Source organism: Halichoeres trimaculatus, unplaced genomic scaffold (genome assembly GCF_033239565.1).
Source record: "Halichoeres trimaculatus isolate MK-OKI-2021-1 unplaced genomic scaffold, fHalTri1.1 fHalTri1_scaffold_10, whole genome shotgun sequence".
Lineage (NCBI taxonomy): Eukaryota > Metazoa > Chordata > Actinopteri > Labriformes > Labridae > Halichoeres > Halichoeres trimaculatus.
Window position 1 is genome coordinate 32,971,714 of NW_027437187.1, and position 21,394 is coordinate 32,993,107.

General features: G+C 40.4%; 3 protein-coding genes across 4 annotated transcripts in view; 2 read left to right on the forward strand and 1 right to left on the reverse strand.

The window, feature by feature from the left end:
- wasla (WASP like actin nucleation promoting factor a) overlaps nt 1–9,208 on the forward strand; it is a 32,604-nt gene extending 23,396 nt beyond the window's left edge. For both annotated transcript variants that reach the window (XM_074678385.1, XM_074678386.1), the window contains 6 exons: nt 684–885; nt 3,260–3,302; nt 4,546–4,699; nt 6,366–6,997; nt 7,232–7,340; nt 8,624–9,208. In XM_074678385.1, coding sequence (XP_074534486.1) covers nt 684–885; nt 3,260–3,302; nt 4,546–4,699; nt 6,366–6,997; nt 7,232–7,340; nt 8,624–8,685 — 1,202 coding nt within the window. In that variant the 3' untranslated portion in view covers nt 8,686–9,208. The remainder of the gene's footprint in view (nt 1–683; nt 886–3,259; nt 3,303–4,545; nt 4,700–6,365; nt 6,998–7,231; nt 7,341–8,623) is intronic.
- A 1,325-nt stretch (nt 9,209–10,533) lies between these two features.
- iqub (IQ motif and ubiquitin domain containing) overlaps nt 10,534–21,394 on the forward strand; it is a 45,627-nt gene continuing 34,766 nt past the window's right edge. Inside the window, exon 1 of the mRNA XM_074677754.1 lies at nt 10,534–10,606. The gene's annotated coding sequence lies outside the window, so the exon portion shown is untranslated. The remainder of the gene's footprint in view (nt 10,607–21,394) is intronic.
- lmod2a (leiomodin 2 (cardiac) a) lies at nt 12,619–18,947 on the reverse strand. The gene is made up of 3 exons (XM_074677756.1): nt 18,678–18,947; nt 15,361–16,557; nt 12,619–12,639 (listed from the first exon to the last, which is right to left on the reverse strand). The coding sequence occupies exons 1-3, from the start codon at nt 18,945–18,947 to the stop codon at nt 12,619–12,621; spliced, it is 1,488 nt and encodes a 495-aa protein (XP_074533857.1).

Sequence of the window (21,394 nt, forward strand, 5' to 3'; positions counted from 1 at the left end):
ATAGACATCCAGTGTTGTGGGTAGTCCAGGGATTTGGACTGGGATTAGTGGTGGATTAGTAGTTATGTCAGATGCTGCCGTGGTTTGTGGAGATTATGAGGAGATCGAGGAGTAACCGATGGGAGCAGAGGGAGAAGAGATGAAAACATTATGAAAGATCAGAGCAGAGGGATGCATGAAACATGACTATTGATCCCTGAGGGGTTGTGGATTACAGAAAATCAGGAGCTTTCTCACTCCTGAAAGTGTGTTAAAATTCAGGAGTGCTGCTGAAAAGTTTCGGTTCGTGCTCATCTGTTCCTCACAGCATGAAGTCTCCCTTCATGGGGGTCAGTCTTAAGAAGCAGAACGTGACTCCTTAAGGATGCCATGATAGTCAGTTTGTCATGTTAAAGACACAAAGATGGAAATCTGGTCAAATGTTGAAGTAAACAACACAATATATATGTATACATTTTAAAACTTTGAAATTAAAAAGCGTTTGTAAGGCTGTGTGGTGATTTTTTTTTATTAAAGTCTTTAAAAAACTTGAAAAAGTGAAACCTCCAATGTGTAATGTTTTCTTTTAGCCTTTTCAGTCCTGAAGTGTTGATGATAAGTTTGCCAGAGTCTCATCTTGGAGAAAGCATGGATATAAGATGTAAAGGTGTGAATTTGATTTGTTCTCCTCTCTGTGTGTGCAGGTCCAGCTCTCCACATGGCCACGGTGGACATCAAAAACCCTGAGATCAACAACGTCCGATTCCACAACTCCCACAGCCACCAGCAGCCGTACCACCTCAACAACATGCTGAGCCACAGCGGGCTGAACCGGAAGGACAAGAAGACCAAAGGCAAGAAGAAGAAGCTGACCAAGGCGGACATCGGCACGCCCAGCAACTTCCAGTGAGTCCCACTTCAGAGATTTTATCAAGCACTCGCTTCAATGATTAATTCTTTGAGATCCTTTTAAATAATAATCCCAAAACGATTAATTTAAGGGTCCTGAAGTCCTTAAGTGTCTTAAATCTTTGATGACACTTAGAGACATCTCTGAAAGCTTCTAGAAATCTGGTTAGCGGTTTTTTTTTTTCACTTTTAAATGGCAGAATATTATGAAAACTGAAAGACAGATTATACGCAAGGAAGATGGGTAAAACCTGAGTTTGATATGAAAAAAGCAGAAAACAGTAGGAAGGGTTAAGACTTGTGACTTGAAAGATCTTGAAAGTTTGCAGGTTTGTTCCACTTTCTGTTTATTCTGTTGTGGAAAATGTTGAATTTAACTTTGTGTTTTTAATAGTTATAAAACTTCTGTAAATGCAGCAACCCTGAGACATAAAACAGCAACAAAAAGCAAAAGCCTCCACAGAAGCTGCCTGTGGTCAATGTTATTTCTTTCCCAGCTTGTGTTTATCTTGTTTCTACTGACCGGTTATTTCATTTTTTTATTCCTTTTTTTTGTCCTGAACACTTTGTCTCTTTTTTGCTTTGTCATGTTTTGTTTCCCGCTGATTGTTAGTCAAAGTTAAGAGATCTGTGTGCGAAAATTGACCATGAACCTTGAACATTTGACCTTTTTTAAGCAAAATTGTTTTTTATTTTTATTTTTTAAGAAATTATGTATTAATTACTTTCTGTTGAGTGATTATTTATTCAACTAATAGACTCAGCCTTCACTGGGAGACTCAAAAGAACCACGTTCAGGGGACAGAAGGGTCCAAAAGAGCTTGAACAAGTAACTTAAAAAGTAAAACATTCGATCCTTTTTTTTTTTTTTTTTTTTACCCCAGAATGCATTTCAGCAGTGTCTGTTATTGTATCTGTCCCATCAGGTACAAACAACCACAGGTTTCAAACTCAACACCTCTGGTTCATAAAACAGAGACACTCTTTCTTCCCTAAAAGTTTCTGGATCCACCAAAAGTCTGAAGTACTTTTAGATTAGGGATGGGCCGAGACACTTTTTCAGATTCCGATCCGATTCGATCCAATCCAATCTATTATAATTTAATTGTCCCAATACCCGATCCATATCAATACAGTAGGCAACGCAGTAAAACGTAAAACAAACAAAACATTCTCAATTTCAAGCCATTTCTTAAATAGTGTTGCAAAAACCTGAGTGCAATATGTAATGGCACGGTATGTAGGGATGTACCGATCCAACTTTTCTGGTTCCGATACTGATACCTGGGCTTTGGGTATCAGTCCATACCGATACTGATCCAATGCTAGTGTTAAATGATAACCTGCATGCCCTGCAGTGGGATAAGACCGGTAATGTTTTGGGTAAAAGGCAAAAAATGAGTAGATGGAAAAACTGATGTAAATATTTATTTAACTATAGAATATTCAAATGTTAAGCCCTATTTTGGTCCAAACAATGCTTCAGAATGTACAGAAATTCTATACAAATATAAACTTTTATACCCTGTAGACTGGTAATGCAGCAAAAAAAAGTGCATCAAAGATAACATTTTAAATGCCAAGAACACCAGTGAAAAGAGGCATGGAGCTGTTTGCCTGGATCGGCACTATGGATTGGCCCCTTTCCCACCGATACCGATGAGGGGTACTGGTACCCGATACCAGGATTGTCATCGGTGCATCCCTATTTCAGATAAGAGTTAATGTGGTCTCAAATGTGAAAAGAGACCAATTTAGAATAGATCTAGTTATCAGCATTTTCAGCGTTGTCTCTGTTTTCTGTTTATGTTGACATTCTGAGATCCTCAAGCACATTTTTGACCTTTGCTTTCTCTATCAACATCTCATCTAGAAGCTGAAGTGGTGTCGCTTAAGATGAAGTACTTGACAGAGCTCCACTAGAGACACAGAGCTCAGCATTAGAGCTCTTCAGAAATTGGAACTTGTCTTTGATATGTTAAGATTATGACTCTGTCTGAAACAGAAAACTCATCAGCTGACTTCTGAACTTTTGGGAAATGACTCTGCGGCCGTTGGTTGAAACCTTTCAGATGTAACCTATGAGCAGTCTGTGTGCGGTAAAGGATCTGTAGCCTCCTGTCTGATCCTACTCTGCTACAGTAAACATGTTGCGTTAGAGTCTGAGATCGCTCAATACCCGCTCTGTTTCTGTGACTGATGTCTGACTGGGTTCAGTGTGTGTGTGTGTGTGTGTGTGTGGGCTCACTATTTAGCATGTGCACATGTGCGCCCACGTGTACATGCTAAACAGTTCCTGAGCTTCTCTGTACTGACGTGTTTGTGTGCAGACGTGTGTGACCTCACCACTTATCTGTCCCGTCTTCTGCAGGCACATCGGTCACGTGGGCTGGGATCCAAACACAGGTTTCGATGTGAGTAGCCCCCCATCTTCAAACACACACTCGGCCCTACACACTCACACAATAGTGACCTGTGTGGTCGCTGCATGATGAAATCACACAATAGGCTCTTTTAGCTTCCTGCTCAAACATCTCGCTGCGTCTCAGAAGCTGCAGACAGACACAGAATGTTCCGGAGAGGAGAAAGCAGCAGCAGCAGCAGCGAGTCATTACAAAGCTGCAGAAAATAAAAGATTTAAGAGATACACACGTTTAGATAACACTGCATTCAGAGCTCCTCTGTTTTCTTTTTGTACAACATCAAAAAACCCTGGCTGAGACTTGAAATGTTGCATTAAGAATGTAAAAGCTGCAATCTTGTTTTGTGGCACAAAAATAAAGTCCTGCACCCAAAACCACTCTGCTGCCTCATGTAACAGAGTTTCACAAAATAAAAACCTTGTATTTATCTGAAAATAGTCCAAAAACAACCAAAAAATTGTTGAAACAGAGCGTTTTTATTGTTTTATGAAAATATTGTGCTCATTTAAATTGCTTTATTCAAAAAGTTGGAGAGTTGGGGACAGAAAAATGCTCTTCAACATCTGGGAAACCAAAAATAATCTTTGTAGCATGGAACTGAGGCTGTTGCTGATGTATTATCTGTGTCTCATTGTCGAGTTTGTCAAGTTTAAAGCTTCCACATCAACACGCTCTCCATTCCCTGCCTCCTAATTGCCTCTGTTTTCTCGACTCGCCGAGCACGCCAAACCACCTTGAAAACACATGACCCCTCAAGTCAGTCACACAGCGACTAAATTCCCAGAATGCAATGCAGCGTGGCAGACAGGAGAGGTGTGAATATTTTCAAGGGGCTGCAGGTTAATGTTTGACTTGATGAGAGATTTGTTTGTTTGGTTTCAGACAGCTTGTAGTTCTGCTTGTTCACCACTAGGGGTCAGACTGACATTGCAGTTTATCTCCACTGAGGAGGAAGAAGCTGCTTTCAAAGTTTAAAAGAAATAAAATAGAAGCATTTTTTATAAAGCTATGATATAAAAAGACTCAATGAACTTCCATCAGATGTTTGAGGAGTTTTTTATCAGTTAAAGAAAAATCATCAGATCAACTCAAAGCAAAACAGAAACTAGGAAACAGTAATCACACCAAACATGAATAAAGAAAACACTGAAGAAGAAGGGTCAAAACATTTTAAAAGTAAGAAATTTGCATGTCAAGTGATGAAATAAACATGTCTGTTTTGTTGTCGTTGCAGCTGAACAACCTCGACCCAGAGCTGAAGAACCTCTTTGACATGTGCGGCATCTCTGAGGCTCAGCTTAAGGACAGAGAGACGTCCAAGGTCATCTATGACTTCATTGAGAAGAAAGGAGGAGTGGAGGCTGTGAAGAATGAACTGAGGAGGCAGGGTATGTATATACTAAACTGGTATAAACTCAGCTGTATGAGGTCTTCTCAGGCAGCCAGATGGTCAGTGTCCAGGCGCCAGATCTGATGCTTAACCGTGATGTGGCCAGGATTACAACATCTGTTTTTGGTGACGGTGTGGTCAGGAATATCCTCAGTTAGGCTCACCATACCGCATTCTTAAAACCCTGCCTGACTCCTGGCTAGTCCTGTTAGCTCATCCATCTTATTCAGCAGAGATCCCATGTTGGACGCAACAAGAGAGGGGCAACACAAATTATGTCTGCACTCCAAAAGCCTCCATCATCCTCTGTGCGTCCTGAATATCTGAAGTTCTGCAGGACTCTCCAGTGATAGCATTACGTCAACAATAGCAGCCAAGTGCTAACAAAGTTCAATGATTACAATAAGAGAAACATTTAAAAAACTGTTCACTGCTCTCTAGACACATACCCAGAGGGGGGAAACATCTGAGTGAAAGTACCAGAGGAAAATCAAACATGTTTAGTAAAATTTTAAACAGAAAGAACAAACGGGAGCAACGGTAACAAGCTTCATGCATAGTGTGAATGATCACATTTTAGAGGCATTAACCCTTAATTACCCAAGTATAATACAGGCCGGGACTGTTATTGTGATTTTTCCTAAAGATGTCTGCTCTTCCTCCAGAAAGAGCTTGAATTTAGTTACACATTATTCACTAGGGGTGGGAAAAAAATGATATAACAGGAAGTTTTGTTTAACAATATCAAAGCAAGGATTTTTTGTCAAATAAAAAAGTACTTTCTTTTTTTTCAGATTTCTTATTTCAGTCTTCGTTTATTAAATGGATTGGAAAAAAAGTTCCCACTTTTCTCCAGCAGGGGGTGAAATGTTTCTCTCTGACCCACACAATGTGCATTTTATGGGCCCAGACAGTTGAAGGGTTACAGTAACTTAAAGAGCACCTGAAATAAGAGCTTTGGCACTCTGATGGGTTTCAAAGCATTAAGAACAAAAGAAAACAAAAATGTGAATCTGTTGAAGGATAAAAAAGAAAACAACATCCAGCCTGTGTTGTGTATCCATCTATAAATCTGTAAGTGCATGGATGAACTTTTGATCTTCTTTGAGGGATAAAGAAGCAAACAACAGGTGTTAGAGTTTAACAGATTGTCTTCAGTATTCTTCTTCGAGTTCACTTTTATTTCAGGCTAAAATGAAAATGACTTTTTTATGAACTCATTTGAAATCTTCTCACAGTTTCTTCTTGAACTCTCATTTCCTCCCTGTCTCTGTATTTGGCTGTCAGACAGCAGGTTTGAGGTGTGCACATTAAACAGAATTCTCTGTCTGTCTTCTTTATTCGCTGTGACACACTCCGCTCCTCCTGTCCCGACTTTCACGCCATGTTTTATTCATGTTAAACTGCAGCGTTTGAAGGCAGGAGTGAGGAGGGGAGTGTGACCGGAATCTGGATTTAGGGGGATAAAAGTGTGTGTGTGTGTGTGTGTGTGTGTGTGTGTGTGTGTGTGTGTGTGTGTGTGTGTGTGTGTGTGTGTGTGTGTGTGTGTGTGTGTGTGTGTGTGTGTGTGTGTGTGTGTGTGTCTGAATGTGTGTGTTAATTTGAGTTCCGTTACACACGATCTGATATTTTACAATGTTTTTTTTATCTGTTTCCTCCTGTAGCCCCCCCTCCACCTCCATCCCGTGGCGGTGCCCCTCCACCTCCTCCACCCCCTCACAGTACCGCTCCACCTCCACCTCCTCCCCCATCCAGAGGAGGCCGAGGAGCTCCTCCACCTCCTCCTCCGTCCAGAGCCCCAGCCTCAGCTCCTCCTCCTCCACCTCCAACCAGACCAGGAACTCTGGGAGCCCCGCCTCCCCCACCTCCTCCCAACAGGGGAGGCCACCAGCCTCCTCCTCCTCCCCACCACCATCACCACCACCAGCCTCCCCCACCTCCCCCGCCATCTTCATCACACTCTACCGTCGCCCCTCAGGCTCCTCCACCTCCACCTCCTCCACTGGCTCACCAGTCTCCTGTAAGCACAGGTGGAAGCTGCGCACCAGCTCCACCACCCCCACCTCCTCCTCCGCCTCCCCCTCCTGGCCCTCCCCCTCCTCCGGAGCTGGACGGCATCAGCGGAGGTGGAGACTCTCCTCACTCACCGAGTCCTGGTGGGAAATCGGCGCTGCTGGAGCAGATCAGAGGAGGAACTCAGCTGAAGAAGGTGGAGCAGAACAACCGGCCGCCGACTTCAGGCACGGGACGGGACGCTCTGCTGGACCAGATCAGACAGGGGATCCAGCTCAAGAACGTAAGACCTCAAGAGTCTGATACCCAACAGTCCTAAGTAAACACTCTTAACAAGGGGTGGGAGAAAAGATCATTGTGTCGTAGTAATGGGATCAGCAAAAAAATGGGAATATCAAAGGATCGCAATTCATATTGAATCGGCAACCCAAAAATAGTAAAGAATCAAATCGGGAGGAAGGCGTATCGTTCCAGTTCTACTATAAATGGTTTTGATGAACTCTGTGTGTATCTCCAGGTGTCAGATCATCCAGAGTCCAGCCCTCCAACAGCGGCTCCGACAGCGGGTATCGTCGGTGCTCTCATGGAGGTGATGCAGAAGAGGAGCAAAGCCATCCATTCCTCAGGTAACACAACTTAACCACAACATCTTTGTGATAGAGCAGTGTTTCTCAAAGTGGGGTCCCAGGCAAACCATAGCTTGGGGGACCGCAAAATGCTTTATAAACAATTGTAAAAGTTTCCTATATTACTTAAAAAGCAAATCATCAAACTGGGAAGAGTACCTCAATAACAAAATGAATCCTGCAAAACAAAGGTAAAACTCAGGTGGAAGGAAGACACAGGAAGCTCTGTTGGTTTTCAAGATGAGTCTCTATTCAAAATTTGTTACAAAACATAAAAACAAATAATTGTGCTTAAGGTTATCTTTAAAAATGCATAAAAAAAACACATTTTCCCTCAGTGGACATTTTATATTCTCACTACCAAGTACACAAAAACACTCTACATCTATCTTTAACACTCCACAACATTACCTGTGGGCAAAATCCACAAACAACCTGCACATCTGGAGCCATTCTCACAATAAAACACTTTCAAGGTAGACAGTACTCAGATTTATCTCAACATTAACATTCTTCAGTAACTAAACAATCTGAAACATATTCATTATAACAGAAAAATAGTTTACAGTATCTTCTTGAATTTGTAAAATGTGTGTGGGAGCTTTCCCTAACAAATTTAAAGGACCTTGCACATGCCTGACAAACAACACTCAGGTGTACAAAACCCTTTTTTTACCGTGAGAGGCAGCCTAGCATAGCATGCTCCTGAGGCAGGAAAATACCATAACTTTTAACTGTCTTTAACTTCATAAATACTCAAAACAACTATAGAAATTGAAAAGAAAACAATTTAAATTTCACCTCAGTTTTCCGAGGATTAACATTTGTAAAGTTTCAACAAAGTTCAAACCTGCGAAACACAGGTAAAACTCAGGTGGGAGGAAGGTGCATCTGAGCCATGGCCAGAAGTGCTTCCCAAAAACAATCCCCCTGGCACAACCATTCCTGTGCCAAAAGTTCCACCTGAGGTTACACTCTAATTAAGAGTCTTTGACAAAATCAAAACCACAGACATTAACACTGTCTTAAGCAAAGCCGTTTCTTCAGCTAAAAAAAGGATTTGTCTTACATAAAAAGATGCATTCAAACACAAAAGTGGTCACAAATTTTTAAGTGTAGCACAATTTATTTTGACACAATCTAGCTATGTGCCATGAGATTCTTTCAGATATGATTGTGACATGTTTATCACTTCTAAGTGCACAACAAAAAAAAGTTAAAGAACCCCTGTGATTGAGTTCTCTGGATTTCAGTTGTGTGTGACTTGTGTTTTCTTTCCCTAGACGAAGACGAGGATGATGAAGACGACGAGGACTTTGAGGATGACGACGAATGGGACGACTAATGAAGATTCCTCTCCTCTGTCCTCAGTTCCTTCTTGCCGAGCGTTGACACTAAAATATCTTCTAAAAATCTTCCAGCATCTGACTAAAACTGTAATGTAAATGTTGTATGAATTGGCTGTATATTTATTTTTGCCTTTTTTTTTTTTTTTGCTTTTTTGTTTTTTATGATACTTAATCTGTGCAATACCTCATCTGTTCGTCACACACCCTCATCCATAGAGACTCTACACTTTCCTCCCGGGACATCCTGTTGTTAGAAAGCACTTAACACCTCCTCAGCACAATGTGGAGACACGGCCGACTTCATTTCATTATAAATAATCAGTGATATCAAACACTAGCCTCTCAACTGAGATGAGAGGCGTCTGAAGTGGAGTCTTCATGACCTCCATGGGAAGTTTCTTTTTTTGTGTTCTTTTCTTTGTATTTTCATTCCTAGTCTAAGAAACTGAAAAGGGAGACACGTGCGACCAAACAGGCAGGATCCTCTTTGTGTTTGGCAGTTTAACCCAGATAACACTATTTTCGTACCCTTAATTTTCCTAATGAATCGTAGTTTAGTCGTGTTATTTTTCTCATGAATCCTTTTGACCAAAAGGCGGCTTCTTCGTCGCCCACCTTTTAGTTACAACCTTCAATTTTTTATGAAATTAAAAGCCGTTCATTTGCACACAGTTTATATGATAGTTCAGTTACGTGTTGTTTCGAGTGTGTGCGTTTGTCACATGTTTTTACTTTATTTTCAAACAGGTCAATGTGCAACTTTTAGAAAGCTGAGAGTTGCAGCATTTCTGACCTTTGAGTTGGATTTCAAACTTTCATGACTGAGTTTTCGGTTAGTGACTATTTTTTGGAGCAATCCAGAAAAAAGTGACGTGTAAACTTGCACACATACCGTGGCATTTTGTGAAATGATGGACATTTTGTTCTTAACGTCTGGTTGGTTGTTTTTTTGTTGTGACATCATTCCGTTATTTCCTGCAGGAGGAAACATCTGGGGCGCTCTGGTCAGCATTTCAAACAGAACTCATGCATAAAAAAAGATAAAAACACTCATCTTCCATCTTTTGATTTAACAAACTATAATTTTATGCAATGCGACTGTAAATGCCTCCTCATGGAGAATAAATAAAAAAGCAAATAATAATGAACCAAATGTGGCATTTGCAAGCAGCTTGTGGGTTTGGCGAAGCTTGTGATCCTCCGTGCGTTAACGGTAAAAGAAGTAACTTTTAACTGTTCGTCTAAGAGTTTTTACCGTCCTCCAGCGAGGCTTAATGCTGCATCGACAAGCCGATATACTGACAGCGAAAACCTGTGAAAAGGGTTGGGAGGGGTGGGGGGCAATGAAAATACTAAATTGTATACTTAAATAAATGTTAATATTTACTGAAATACGTCTCCTTGTCTTTGTTTTTCTTTTACCCAAAGTAAGTTTTTCATTGTATTGGAAGATGCTAAAGCTAGGATTTAGAAACTCATGCTCGTTAATGTGATGTATTTGTTTGTAACTCAAGTTTTAGCACAAAAACTAAGGTTGTGTGAGTTTTTTTTGTTTGGTTTTATTCTTCACAAACTAGATTTCCTTACATATTAGCAAACAGGAAACAAATTAGTTGTTATAAAGCTTTCAGAAATGTAGTTTGGTTTTAAAGAAGATTATAAAAGCAAGCATGCCAGGAGGAAACACGCATTACATTACCCTTAAACAATAATCTAAACATTCTGCTGTTTTATATTAAAAAATATCAATTCCAATACCTATTTTCTAATTTTCTTTTAAACATGTGTAAACTATTGAAATTGTACTGCTATGGCCAGGTGTGCTAGTCAATTAATCAGTTCAAATGTGTGTGCCCTCTAAATGCATGGGCTGCTGCCTGAAGAAATACAGCATATGGTCCACATATTAGTTATAAGGTAAGAAAGTGTCATTTATATAGCACATTTAGTCCCATAATAGTTTTGTAAAAATGGTTAATCACTTGTTGAATGGCCCAACGTTTTTCATCTGGCACTAACGGTTGAACAATACTTCGACGTCTAGAACAAACCGTGATAATCAAATCTGAACTCATTCAAAAACACGTTAGCATACAAATATATTGAACATGCACATTGTTTACCCCAAAGTAAAGTTAAGTTCTATCGAAAGAGTGTCGTTTGTGTGTGTGTGTGGAGCTGAAAATATACATGAAACTGTTCAACGTAAGAGTAAAGCTCCCTGTCGGTAGCCGTTAGCATACGGCATCTATGGCTACATATAGCATATGTTATCATCTTCTTTGTTATCAAGTTAAAGAGAAATGTGTATATTGACAACTACAGCTTCGAAAATTATACTGAAATACTAAGAAACAGTCATAGAATGTGATTTAGACGTTATAATCCGAAGTAAATTTCTACCAGTCTCACCGATGCTAACGCTAACGGCTATTAAGGAAACGCTAGCATGCTAACAAGCTATACAGAAATTGTGGACAGTTTGCTGTATTCGGTTACTAGTGCAGTAGTGTCAGCAGTTATTTTCTGCTTTATTAGAAAATTTTCACCTCTTTTAACAACTCCATGAGACCAAACCTTCCACCAGGAATAAATACACTCATAAATTATTGAATTTCCAGCACTAACAAGTCAGTTCAAAACCTTCAATGAAGCCTTATAAGGCTATCTAATGTTAAGAGTTATGTGACGTAATTCTCAAAATACTCCAAATATCATTGTTTTAAATTGTTTTAAACAGCAAAATTGGTTGAAAATGTGGTAAATAAATGTACAAAGTGTGAAATCCACCTGTAAACAGTATAAATTTATGTAGTCTTTATTTAGCTGACTGTGAAGCTGTGTTTGAGTCAAAGCCTTTGTGTCTGTCACCTTTTCAGCTTTACACTATTTAGAAATTTCACTTACATCAAAATAAAATAATTAAAACACCATGAAAAATCCTAAAATAGGAAAACGTGGAGTTGCTCAATAAGACCAGTAATTACTTCTAAGGCAGCAGGAATCTCCTTCAACAGATATCTTACAGCATCTCTCAGCGCCTCATGTTCCTCCAATTAAACTTCAGTCTAACATTTAAATGGCATTTTATAAAAGATGTGGAACGTTGTAATGAGGGGTCACACACTGAGACTCTAATCCCCTTTCACTTCTCCCAGAGGGGAGTCCATATTTACTCCCAACAGCTGTTTAATGAACTTCAGTGACTCTGTGTTATCTGTCTGGATTACAGAGGGATTCACATTGAGGTACTGTTCATTTATCAATCAAATCACATCCAAATGTGTTATTTATTTGCCTGTGATTAAGAACAAAACTTTTTCTTTTATTTTTAACACAATGTATACAATTCAATTATGTGGAACTTACACTTATTAATAGTTTCATAAGTTTTTCAAGATGGAAACCAAAATGCTAGCAATCACAGTGAAAGCACCTAATATTGACATTTTGAAATCAGCAGAAATTCAAAATTTAACCAAAGAAGACCAAAAAAGCTAATCAAATCCATGCACAAATGACCCAGGTGAATGAGCACACACTTTCATTTCTACAAAACTTTATCCAATATAGCGAGAGCATTAATCCTGAACTGTCAAATGCATAAAAGAAATACGTTTTTCAGATGATACAGACTTGATCCCAAGTCAAAAGAACTCTTGAAAAAATAAGTATTGGGTGAATAAAAAGCCAATATAATTTGAGCCAGTGCTTTCATTTTATTTGCTTGTTCAACAGTTTTAACAATAGCCTCTTCACACAGTGACAAAGTGCACCAATGAAATGTGAAATGACAAAATTAACCACAGTCTGCTGCTACACTGTGTGACAAATTAGGTTAGATACTCTTAAAAAGTGGCAATTTGTGTGAATAAAAGAAATATTTTAATACAAAGTGTGAACAGTTCAGTTGAGGTTGGCAGGTGAGTTCAGGCCAGGGTTGGATCCACCTGGAACGACAAACATTGCACAATTATCAAGGTTTAGCATATTTAAGATTAAAATGACCTCATCCAGGCACCCTGTTTCACTTTTTAAAATAATAACTGGTTTAGACCCCTAATCTTTTTTATTTTTTGAGGCATCTGCCAGCCGCTGTTGCATAAATGGAATTATGTTTTGACAATTCAACAACTTGATGACAGATTAAAAGCTACGTGCTGGTCATCATCACAGGGAAATAAAACATTTTTCTCAGCAGTTTATTTCTTTGGAGAGGAGGTTGCTCTCTGTATTCTTTCTTGACCACTCTATTTTTAAAAGCCTCAGTAGGCATTACTTATAAATGTCAACCTGACTGCAGTACACTGACCACAGAGGGTTAGAAACATCTTCAGTTTATGAAACACAGGGCTTCTGCAAAACAGGCTGCCATGTTTGACAAGTCCTAAGTGAATATTGTTTGTGGACTTACTAGAGCTGAAACAAAACATTGCCAGGATACATGAACATTATTTTTAGGGGACATTTGAGAAATAATCAGGGACAAGTACACATTTTTTGACACTTTTGTTGCTGTAATTTTGAAAAACACTCGTTCTGTATAAAGGGTACTGAAGAAAAATGGTGTACATTGTAAAAAATAACAGTCAGAGTAAGTTAGTGGACGCCCTATAGCTTATAGTTACATTAGAAACTTGAGAAACCAAGTGAAAAGTACTCTCACAGTCACATGTTTATTAATTCAAAACACCCCCCCCACCCCACCCCTGTTTCTGGTGAGTCACAGGCTGTATTCAGACCAGAAAAGTCCTTTGGTCCACTTGTTTGGTCCAGACCAAAAGTGGACTTATTTTTTTCGTCAGGTGCGGTTCGTATGTACTTTTTGCAAGTGGACTATTTTCTGTAAACCCATCCACGTGTGTGACGATCAGTGCTCTCATTGGACAGCACTGACAAAGGCGGCACACAGAATACAGACCCAGAAATGGAGGTAAACGTGTGTTTGTGCTCTTATTAGAGCTGTAAAATAATTTTCAATTTTAAGAGCAGCTCTTTCAAAGACGACTTAACAACACAGTTTCAAATTTTGGAACAGCGAAGACTAATGCGCGCAGCAAGGAGACGCTATGCTCTGCGTGTCCTGACCCACTAGCAACAGCGTGGCTAAACACAAGACGGAGGATCAGGTATGAACCAAAAACTAAACGGCTACGGTGGCTTTATAGGCCCAAAAGACGCATGTATCCTGTAGTTAGTTCGGATGGACCTTGGTTTGTATTCAGACCTGCACCGGAGAACCATGAACGGCACCAGAGTTTGTTTGGAAGCGGACCGAGACCACCTCAAAAAGTGGGTCTCGGTCCGGTTGTTTGGTCCGCACCAGGGTTTGTTTGTCCATTCACACCTGCATGGAAAGTCTGCACCAGCGTGGGAAATGAACCCTGGTCCGTTTAAAGTGGACCAAACAGTCCAGGTCTGAATACGCCCTCAGATTCACTGTAAATAGTAAGTCACACAGAGTCTTCATTTGGCTTTCTTCAGTGGTATGAACCAGAATAATGAACCCCGGTTTTCACGTATTTGTGATTTATGGGCTGAGATTTGTGCCACTGGAAACTGGAAGTGAATTGTAATTTTGAATTTGAAAAGCATGATCGGAAACCAAATTTAATGTTTTGAAACTGTCTCTTGCTTGTGTTCTACGTTGGTTTGGACAAAAAAGTCTGCTACATGAAATTGTAGAATTCTTGTAGAAACTGAACTTAACAGCTTTGAAATTGTATCTAACCTATCTACTTTTAACTCGTTAACAGTCTGTGGTCGTATCTAATTGGGCAAACTTTGTATTTTTGAAGTAGAATTTTGAAGAAAGTAAATACAGTTTCGAAACATTAATCATACTTTTCAAATTCAATACAATTACTCGATTTCATTTTCTAGAGGCACAACCTCAGCCCACAGGGATTATCTTTTCTAAAGTGTGCCAAAATAACATTGTGAAAAAAACATAATAATACAAGTGTCGATTTCATCTTAAAGTCTTGAGATGAAACGTTACTTTGTTGAACAGAGGTCAGATTGATCATTTTAAATGCATTGCAGAGAGTTGAGTAATCTGACCTGTGATCGGCACCTCAACACGTCATGCAGCACATCTCTTTCATCTGTTGTGCTTGTTAGCTTCCCTTGTAAGCGCACATCTTGTTATAGAGATAAATAAATTGTCATCAAATTGCCACCAGGATGTCATTACAGCAGGTTGCATCACACCTGCTTTTGCTCTCCACACAGATTGTTTTCCCCACCTGCAAACCCTTCCATGTGAGGTTTGTTGATGCTACAAATGTACTGAAAAACAGAACAAAAACAAAAAGTAGCATCAAAATCTAGGATCTGTAAATAACCCTCTCATGAACTTGTGACCAACTACAAGGGTCTGTGAACCTCATTGAAATGTGAGGAGCACTTTGTTTTCCCAAAAGCTCTTTAAGCCATCAATCTTATCAACCAGCAGTGAGAAAGTCAAACTATTTATAACTCGATAGAGAGCCGAGGAATTCACAGAGTGACAGAGGCTGTCGTCTAATGACAGCAGGCCTTCACACTCAAGGGGGTCTAATGGCTTTTTGAGGGTCAATCATTTATGTGATGCGTCACTCAAGCACAACTAAGTTCCATTCAGACCTCGGACAGATAGATCTGTCAGTGACACTCAGAGGCAGCCTTACCCTTTTCAAGGACATGATGCTGCTTCCACGAATGGCAGCCATCAGATCATCACGGCTCGACCTCTGCAGCTGTGGCAGGCGTGACGGCTCGTCTCGTCTCTTTTGGACCGATGGCTTTAAGGAGTTCTTCAGGTCTTTGAGAATATCTGCGCTCTCCTTTTCGTTAGTGACGTTCTTAAGCTTCTTTAACTTTGGTTTCTTTTGGTTTGTCTGACTCTTTGTCACGTTTGAGCCTTCGTGCTGTTTGACCATTTCAGCGATCTTTCTTGTGGGGGGATCTGAGGATGGAGGGTTTCTGTTATCATGTTCAACCTTCTTCAAAGACTGTGAAGGCTTCTTTGGTGGTTTGTTTTCTGGAGGGCCTTGTGCTGACGCCTCAGGAGGACTTTGGTCTTTCTTTTCCTTGAGCCTCTTCTGTCGCTGTTGGTCCTGGTTGCGTGTCAGGATGCTAGTCGCTGACATCCGTGGCCCTGGGAGATCGAACTGGTACCCAAGCTTTAGCAGAGTGGTGTTCTCCCTCAGCAGCTGGACCATCTCCATCTCCACTTTCCCTCCACAGATGTGCCTCTGGTTGTGGAAGCGAAGCTCCACCAGTGTCCTGTTGTGCTGAAGCGCCGCCAGCAGGGCCAAGATGCCTTGACCAGATACGAAGTTGGACTCAATGTTTAGGTTTTTGATGCAGCAGTTCTCTGTTAGCATCTTGGAGATCGCAAAGGCAACACGGTCGTCTGCATGGGTGTTTGCAAGGCTGAATATATGGACATGAGTGTTTGTGCTCAGGGCTTCTGCAAAACGCAGCAAGGTTTCTTGAGAAATATCTTCGATGTTGTTGAGGTTGACTTCACTCACTGCAGGATCGTTGCTCAGGATCTGCTCCAGGGTTTTGTCAATGATAGTCGGATTCCCGCTCGGTCTGTCAGAGTTTTCTCTCAGATTTTGGTTTGTGGTTTCAGTCCTCTTTGATTCACTCCTCCACCCTTTGGACTGACCATTCTTCAGTGGACATTTACTCCTCATCAGAGCCTCCTTTTTACTCACATCCTTCTTCTCATTTTCCTTCACATCATTTTTGCTACCAACACCCTGCACCTTCTTCCCTTTCTGTGAAATCTTCTTTCTGTCGCTGTCGAGAGTCCTACCCTTGATGCCGGTGGAAACTGTCACACACTCCTCGATGATCTTATCCGAGCGTCCTTCCTGCACACAACAACAGGACAGAAAATTAGGTCGAACCCTGACATTCTCCAGCCTTTGACTTTTAATTAGTAACCCTCTCCCACATGAGGGGACTATCATTAAAGCTGGCATTTCTCACAGTCTTTATTTTTAGATGGTTTTCCAGTCACATGTGGAAGGGCATAGGCTACATGTGACATTTTCTTCATCATTAAAGACTTCTCACAAAGATCGCTTCGTTTTGACCAAATGTGTATGTTTATGTGTAAAATGATTGCTCACATTTGTTGTTGTTGTAGTTTTCACTATTAGTTTTTGGGGAAACCAGGACTAAGACATTTTAAAATTTAAAGAAATGGAGCCAACAAAGGCAGATACATTCTAACTTTATGCCCCACATGGGTGTCCAGTTACAAACACTAAATCCTGCATTTTCCCTGGAGGCATCACTAATTTGCCATCAGAGTAATTTGTCCCTCCAGGGCCACAGGAGACATTTTACAACTGTTTTCACAGGCCAAATTGAAACAACCATGATGGGTAATCTGATCTGAATGTGAAACATTTTTGGAGTGTTTCTTTAATCCCAAAGCGAAACTGAACTCTCCTCTGATTTTTCCAAATGTACTTTCAAGACGTCAATCTAAATTCTTACTTCGATGAGGAGAGGCCGTGTAGACCTGTCACTTAAAGGCATTTGTTCCCTGAGTTTATTTATAGTCCTACATTATGAAGGAATCCAGATTATTAATTTATAGACTTGGATAGAGATACAGTTAACCTAAAGCTCTCTTGCATTGGTTGGATTGAGCTTTTAAACTACTTAAACTGTAAATTTTTCAATGCACCCAATGATTCACTAAGTGTGTTGAAGTGAAGATCATGAAGACAGCAGCCATAATTGCTTCAAGTGAATCTTGGTCCTCTTTCTTTACTGAACTAAAACCTGGTTTATGCTTCTGTATTGGATCAACAACCTATGATATACCTAAGCAAAGGCTGTCACACCTAGCCAACGAGCACTTCACATCAAAACAACATGGACCTCAAGCTCTGGGATTGTTCCCCAGAACAAACTTTTCTGGAATCGATGTACATCAGTTGAACTTTTTATCTCCTTTGACGTCCTCCCTTTAGAAACGTAGCGGGACCTTGAAGGGCGATCTAATGATCAGTTACTGCCCTTATGTTTTAACATTAGTACTTTAGAGTGATGGGTCCTCAGTATTTTGTGACGACGTCATCAGCCCTTACAACGTAGCTGCAGATAAGTTTGGCTAAGATTGATTTTTCATCCTTGGAGGTAACTGTTGCTTCTCTTTAGTTTCTGTTGAACAGGTGAAGAACCTGTTTAGACGGAAATGGCGTTGAGTCGAAATTGGTATACTGTTGTTGCGCTTTGGCAAGGAATCAGCGTTTTGGGATAGAATTTTAGTGTGTGATCGAGCAATATGTTTCTCATATCAAAAGTCAGATAGCCATGTGCGGGAGGAAGGATAATAAGTTATTAAGTATAAGTTTTCCACATGCACCGATCGATAGGTTGGCCGATCGATCGGTGCTGATTTCCTTAATTTTGGAGGATGGGGGATCGGTGATCGGCCCATCCTTACATATAAACCTGATCTTAGAGAGGCTACCACTGGGAAGGTCTGACAGCCAGCCATTGTTGCTTTTTGCTCTGAGACCTAAAACTCAGGACACTTTATTGGTTGTTTAAGTTAAAACATAAAGATTTTATTATTTCACAGGTATTGTTCATTGTATTTCAATAAAATAAGATTGGAACATTGGAAGTATATGCTGTCAGTTATAAAACCTAAAAATCGGTATCGGCCCAAATCGGTACAGACAGGTCAGGCTTTTTAAAGATTGGTTATCGGCCAGAAAATTGTGATCGGTGCACCACTAATAACAACAACAATAGACTTGGAGTGGGACGACCATGCTATGTTTTAGCCTCTGACTCAACTGAGTTTCTTAACACTTCTCTTGGCAGCATTAACTGTTTTCAGAGTGTGACCCTGAGAAATTGGCCATTTCTAAAATACTGAGTGTTGTGAAGAATTTTAAATGTATTTAAATCAAGTTTTCATTAATTATTAGCAGGAAGAGTAGAGAGCCTAAGAATTGACTCTCACCTGTACAGGATTGGACTGCATCCCTTGATCCTTCAACATGTTCTTGTTCTCGTCCTCCCAGTACTTCCTCAGAGCGTCCCTGTCAAAGGTCCCTGTTGGAGTTTTAGCAGTTTGGTCTTTCTGCCTCAGGCCGATTGGGATGTTATCATCCAGCACAGCCAGCTCCCTCTCCAGCTCCTGGAGCTCCTCGATGGAGAGACCAGCCAACAGCTCGTCTTCATCCGCCTCCTCGTTTCTCTTCGTGTCTTTGCGGTACCCCAAGGTACTCATGATTCTGCACTTGCTAGTCTTTGGAATTTAAGTTTCCTTCTTTAACTTCTTCTACTTCTGCCCTGTCCTCTGTTTGATTCAATTTTCTCTAGTTTGTCTTAGCTTTCCTGCTTCAGTCTTCTTGTGCTGATTGAATTGTCCTCCATAAGATCAGGGATGCTGTGGACTACTAGTCACAGATCAGACAGTCCCGCTTCGTCTACTCCTGCCAGAGGAGACTAGATGGGGTAAAGGGGAGGGCCATAGTGCCACTAATGGTCCTGTCTTTTTTTAGGCTGTTGGGTGGGGGTCATTGAGATAGACTCACCACAGGAATGTGAGCCCTCTGAGTGGCCTGCGCAGAGGGCTTAGCAGCGGCCCGTGCCTCTGAAGAAAGGGAGCGAACAGACTGCCGTGGGGAAACATCAGGGATGAATCCCTGTTACATTATGTAATGTGACAGGACATAGACACTCTTTGCAGTTGTGGTGTTGTCAGGGAAACACTTGTTTTCCCTGAGGATTGTGGGATTAGATACAGTACAGCTCTGGCTGGCACTGGGGATAAGTTATTGGTGACTGGTGATGTTGTTTACAACAGAGCAGAATAACTAAAAGTCCATTTGGATAGATAGAGGAGTCTTTTCTATCACCAACTGTATGTAATCCCAACATGTTTTGCACAAGATAAGAAGCATTTCAAAATTAATCTTTAGAAATTTATGTCTGTTAAGTCCCAAAACACAATACTGTTAAATGAAATCAACAATTTTATACCAGGTGGAACACATGGAGTAATACTGAAAATCTGAACAAACAAAACAAAATAGCATCAACTAATTTAGATACAGATGACAGGGAAAGAATAAACAAATATTGACTTATGGGTAACACGACATGATAGAGTCAACCAGAGATAGCATGGTATGACCGTGGACCCCTCAACAATCAAAATGTCACCTTACATTAAATTGTTCCAAGCAACAATCTCAGGTCAAGAAAAATTAAGCTGATGTGGAAAAATTAAACCTGCAGTTCCTCGACTGTCCACTTGGGGCTGGCTGCAGAAGCAACAGAAACTACATACACACTCATTCAAAAAAAGCCAATATTTGCAGTGTAAACAAACATGTTTACAACCTGGTTCCAAAAGAAAGATCAGCATGTGTGGAGTCAAATGTCGGCGTCAGCCAATTAGAGGCAAACATTGAGCTCCATTTGAGCTGCAACAGAGCAATCTGCAGTTTCTTGTTGCAACAATCAAACCTGAAAGGCAAGGACTATAGTCTTTTTATATTTAGGACTTTAAAGAACTGCAGTTTTTTGGCATTGCCATTATTGTCCTCTTTATACTTGTCACTGGGGTAGCAGTACAGTTCTTTGGGATGACCCTCTTCTCTAATGTATTTCAGGGGTTGTTGTTTGGTTGATAGGGCAACCATGACTTTGATAACAGCACACATCCTCCACTGGGCATGTTAAACAAGCTGCTTAGCAGTCGTCTCTTGTTACATATGTGAAGTAAAAAGGCTTTGAGTGACATAACACCACTCTCATCTAAGACCTGTTGTAAATTTGACCTTTAACCTTAATAACTGCTGATAAGCATCAGTCATCAGACCAGACTTAGAGTGGAAACAAGATTAAGTTACTAAACAAAGGATAAAACTGTTGTCCTCTGCACTTCTTCCTGTATTAAAAAGGAAACTGGATATTCTTTCCAGCAGACTATTTTCCAAATCATAAAACGGTTTATAGATTCATGTCTTTCCTTTCATGCTGTAAGTCTTTGGACAAGTGTTGCTCTTTTATCTGACAAAAGCTGTCCAATACCAAACAGCTTTAATCATCTCTACAATAGTTTTTATTTTCTTGTAACAGACTGAAACTGAAGAGAAGCCAGTTTGATGGAATGAAATTACACCTTGCCATAAGAATAATTTCCACATCTCAAACTATTGTTCTGTAAGCTTTAGTCTTTGAAAAGTATTTTTTCCTCATCTCTCTGTCCCTCCATTCTTTTGGCAGCAATATCTGACAAACCTTAAGGATGTGTTTATTCATTTGGTTTTGTTGGAGTCTGTCCAGAAAGCAGTAATTCCAACAGCTTAGAAAACAGACAATGTGGTTAGATGTATAGGGATGATTCTTAAAGAGCTATTAGCCTCCTCTAGCACCTCGTTCAAAATACTGATACACGACATTATATTAAGAGATGTCGTCTGTCATCTCTGCTCATTTACATCCAGGTAGTAGAGCATTGTAGCATTTAGAAGGCAGCTATAAAACAGCCAGAAAGGCATGTCCCAAGTCAGGCTCAGGGTCAATCATGGCCCAAAGTTCATTTTTATATGGTCCCCAGCTTACATCTTACAGTTTATTAATTGCACTGAAATTAATGGTCTCCTTCATTTTCACATTCTGTCAAGTGCAAAACCAAAACCCAAAACTCCGTCAAGTAACGTCTTA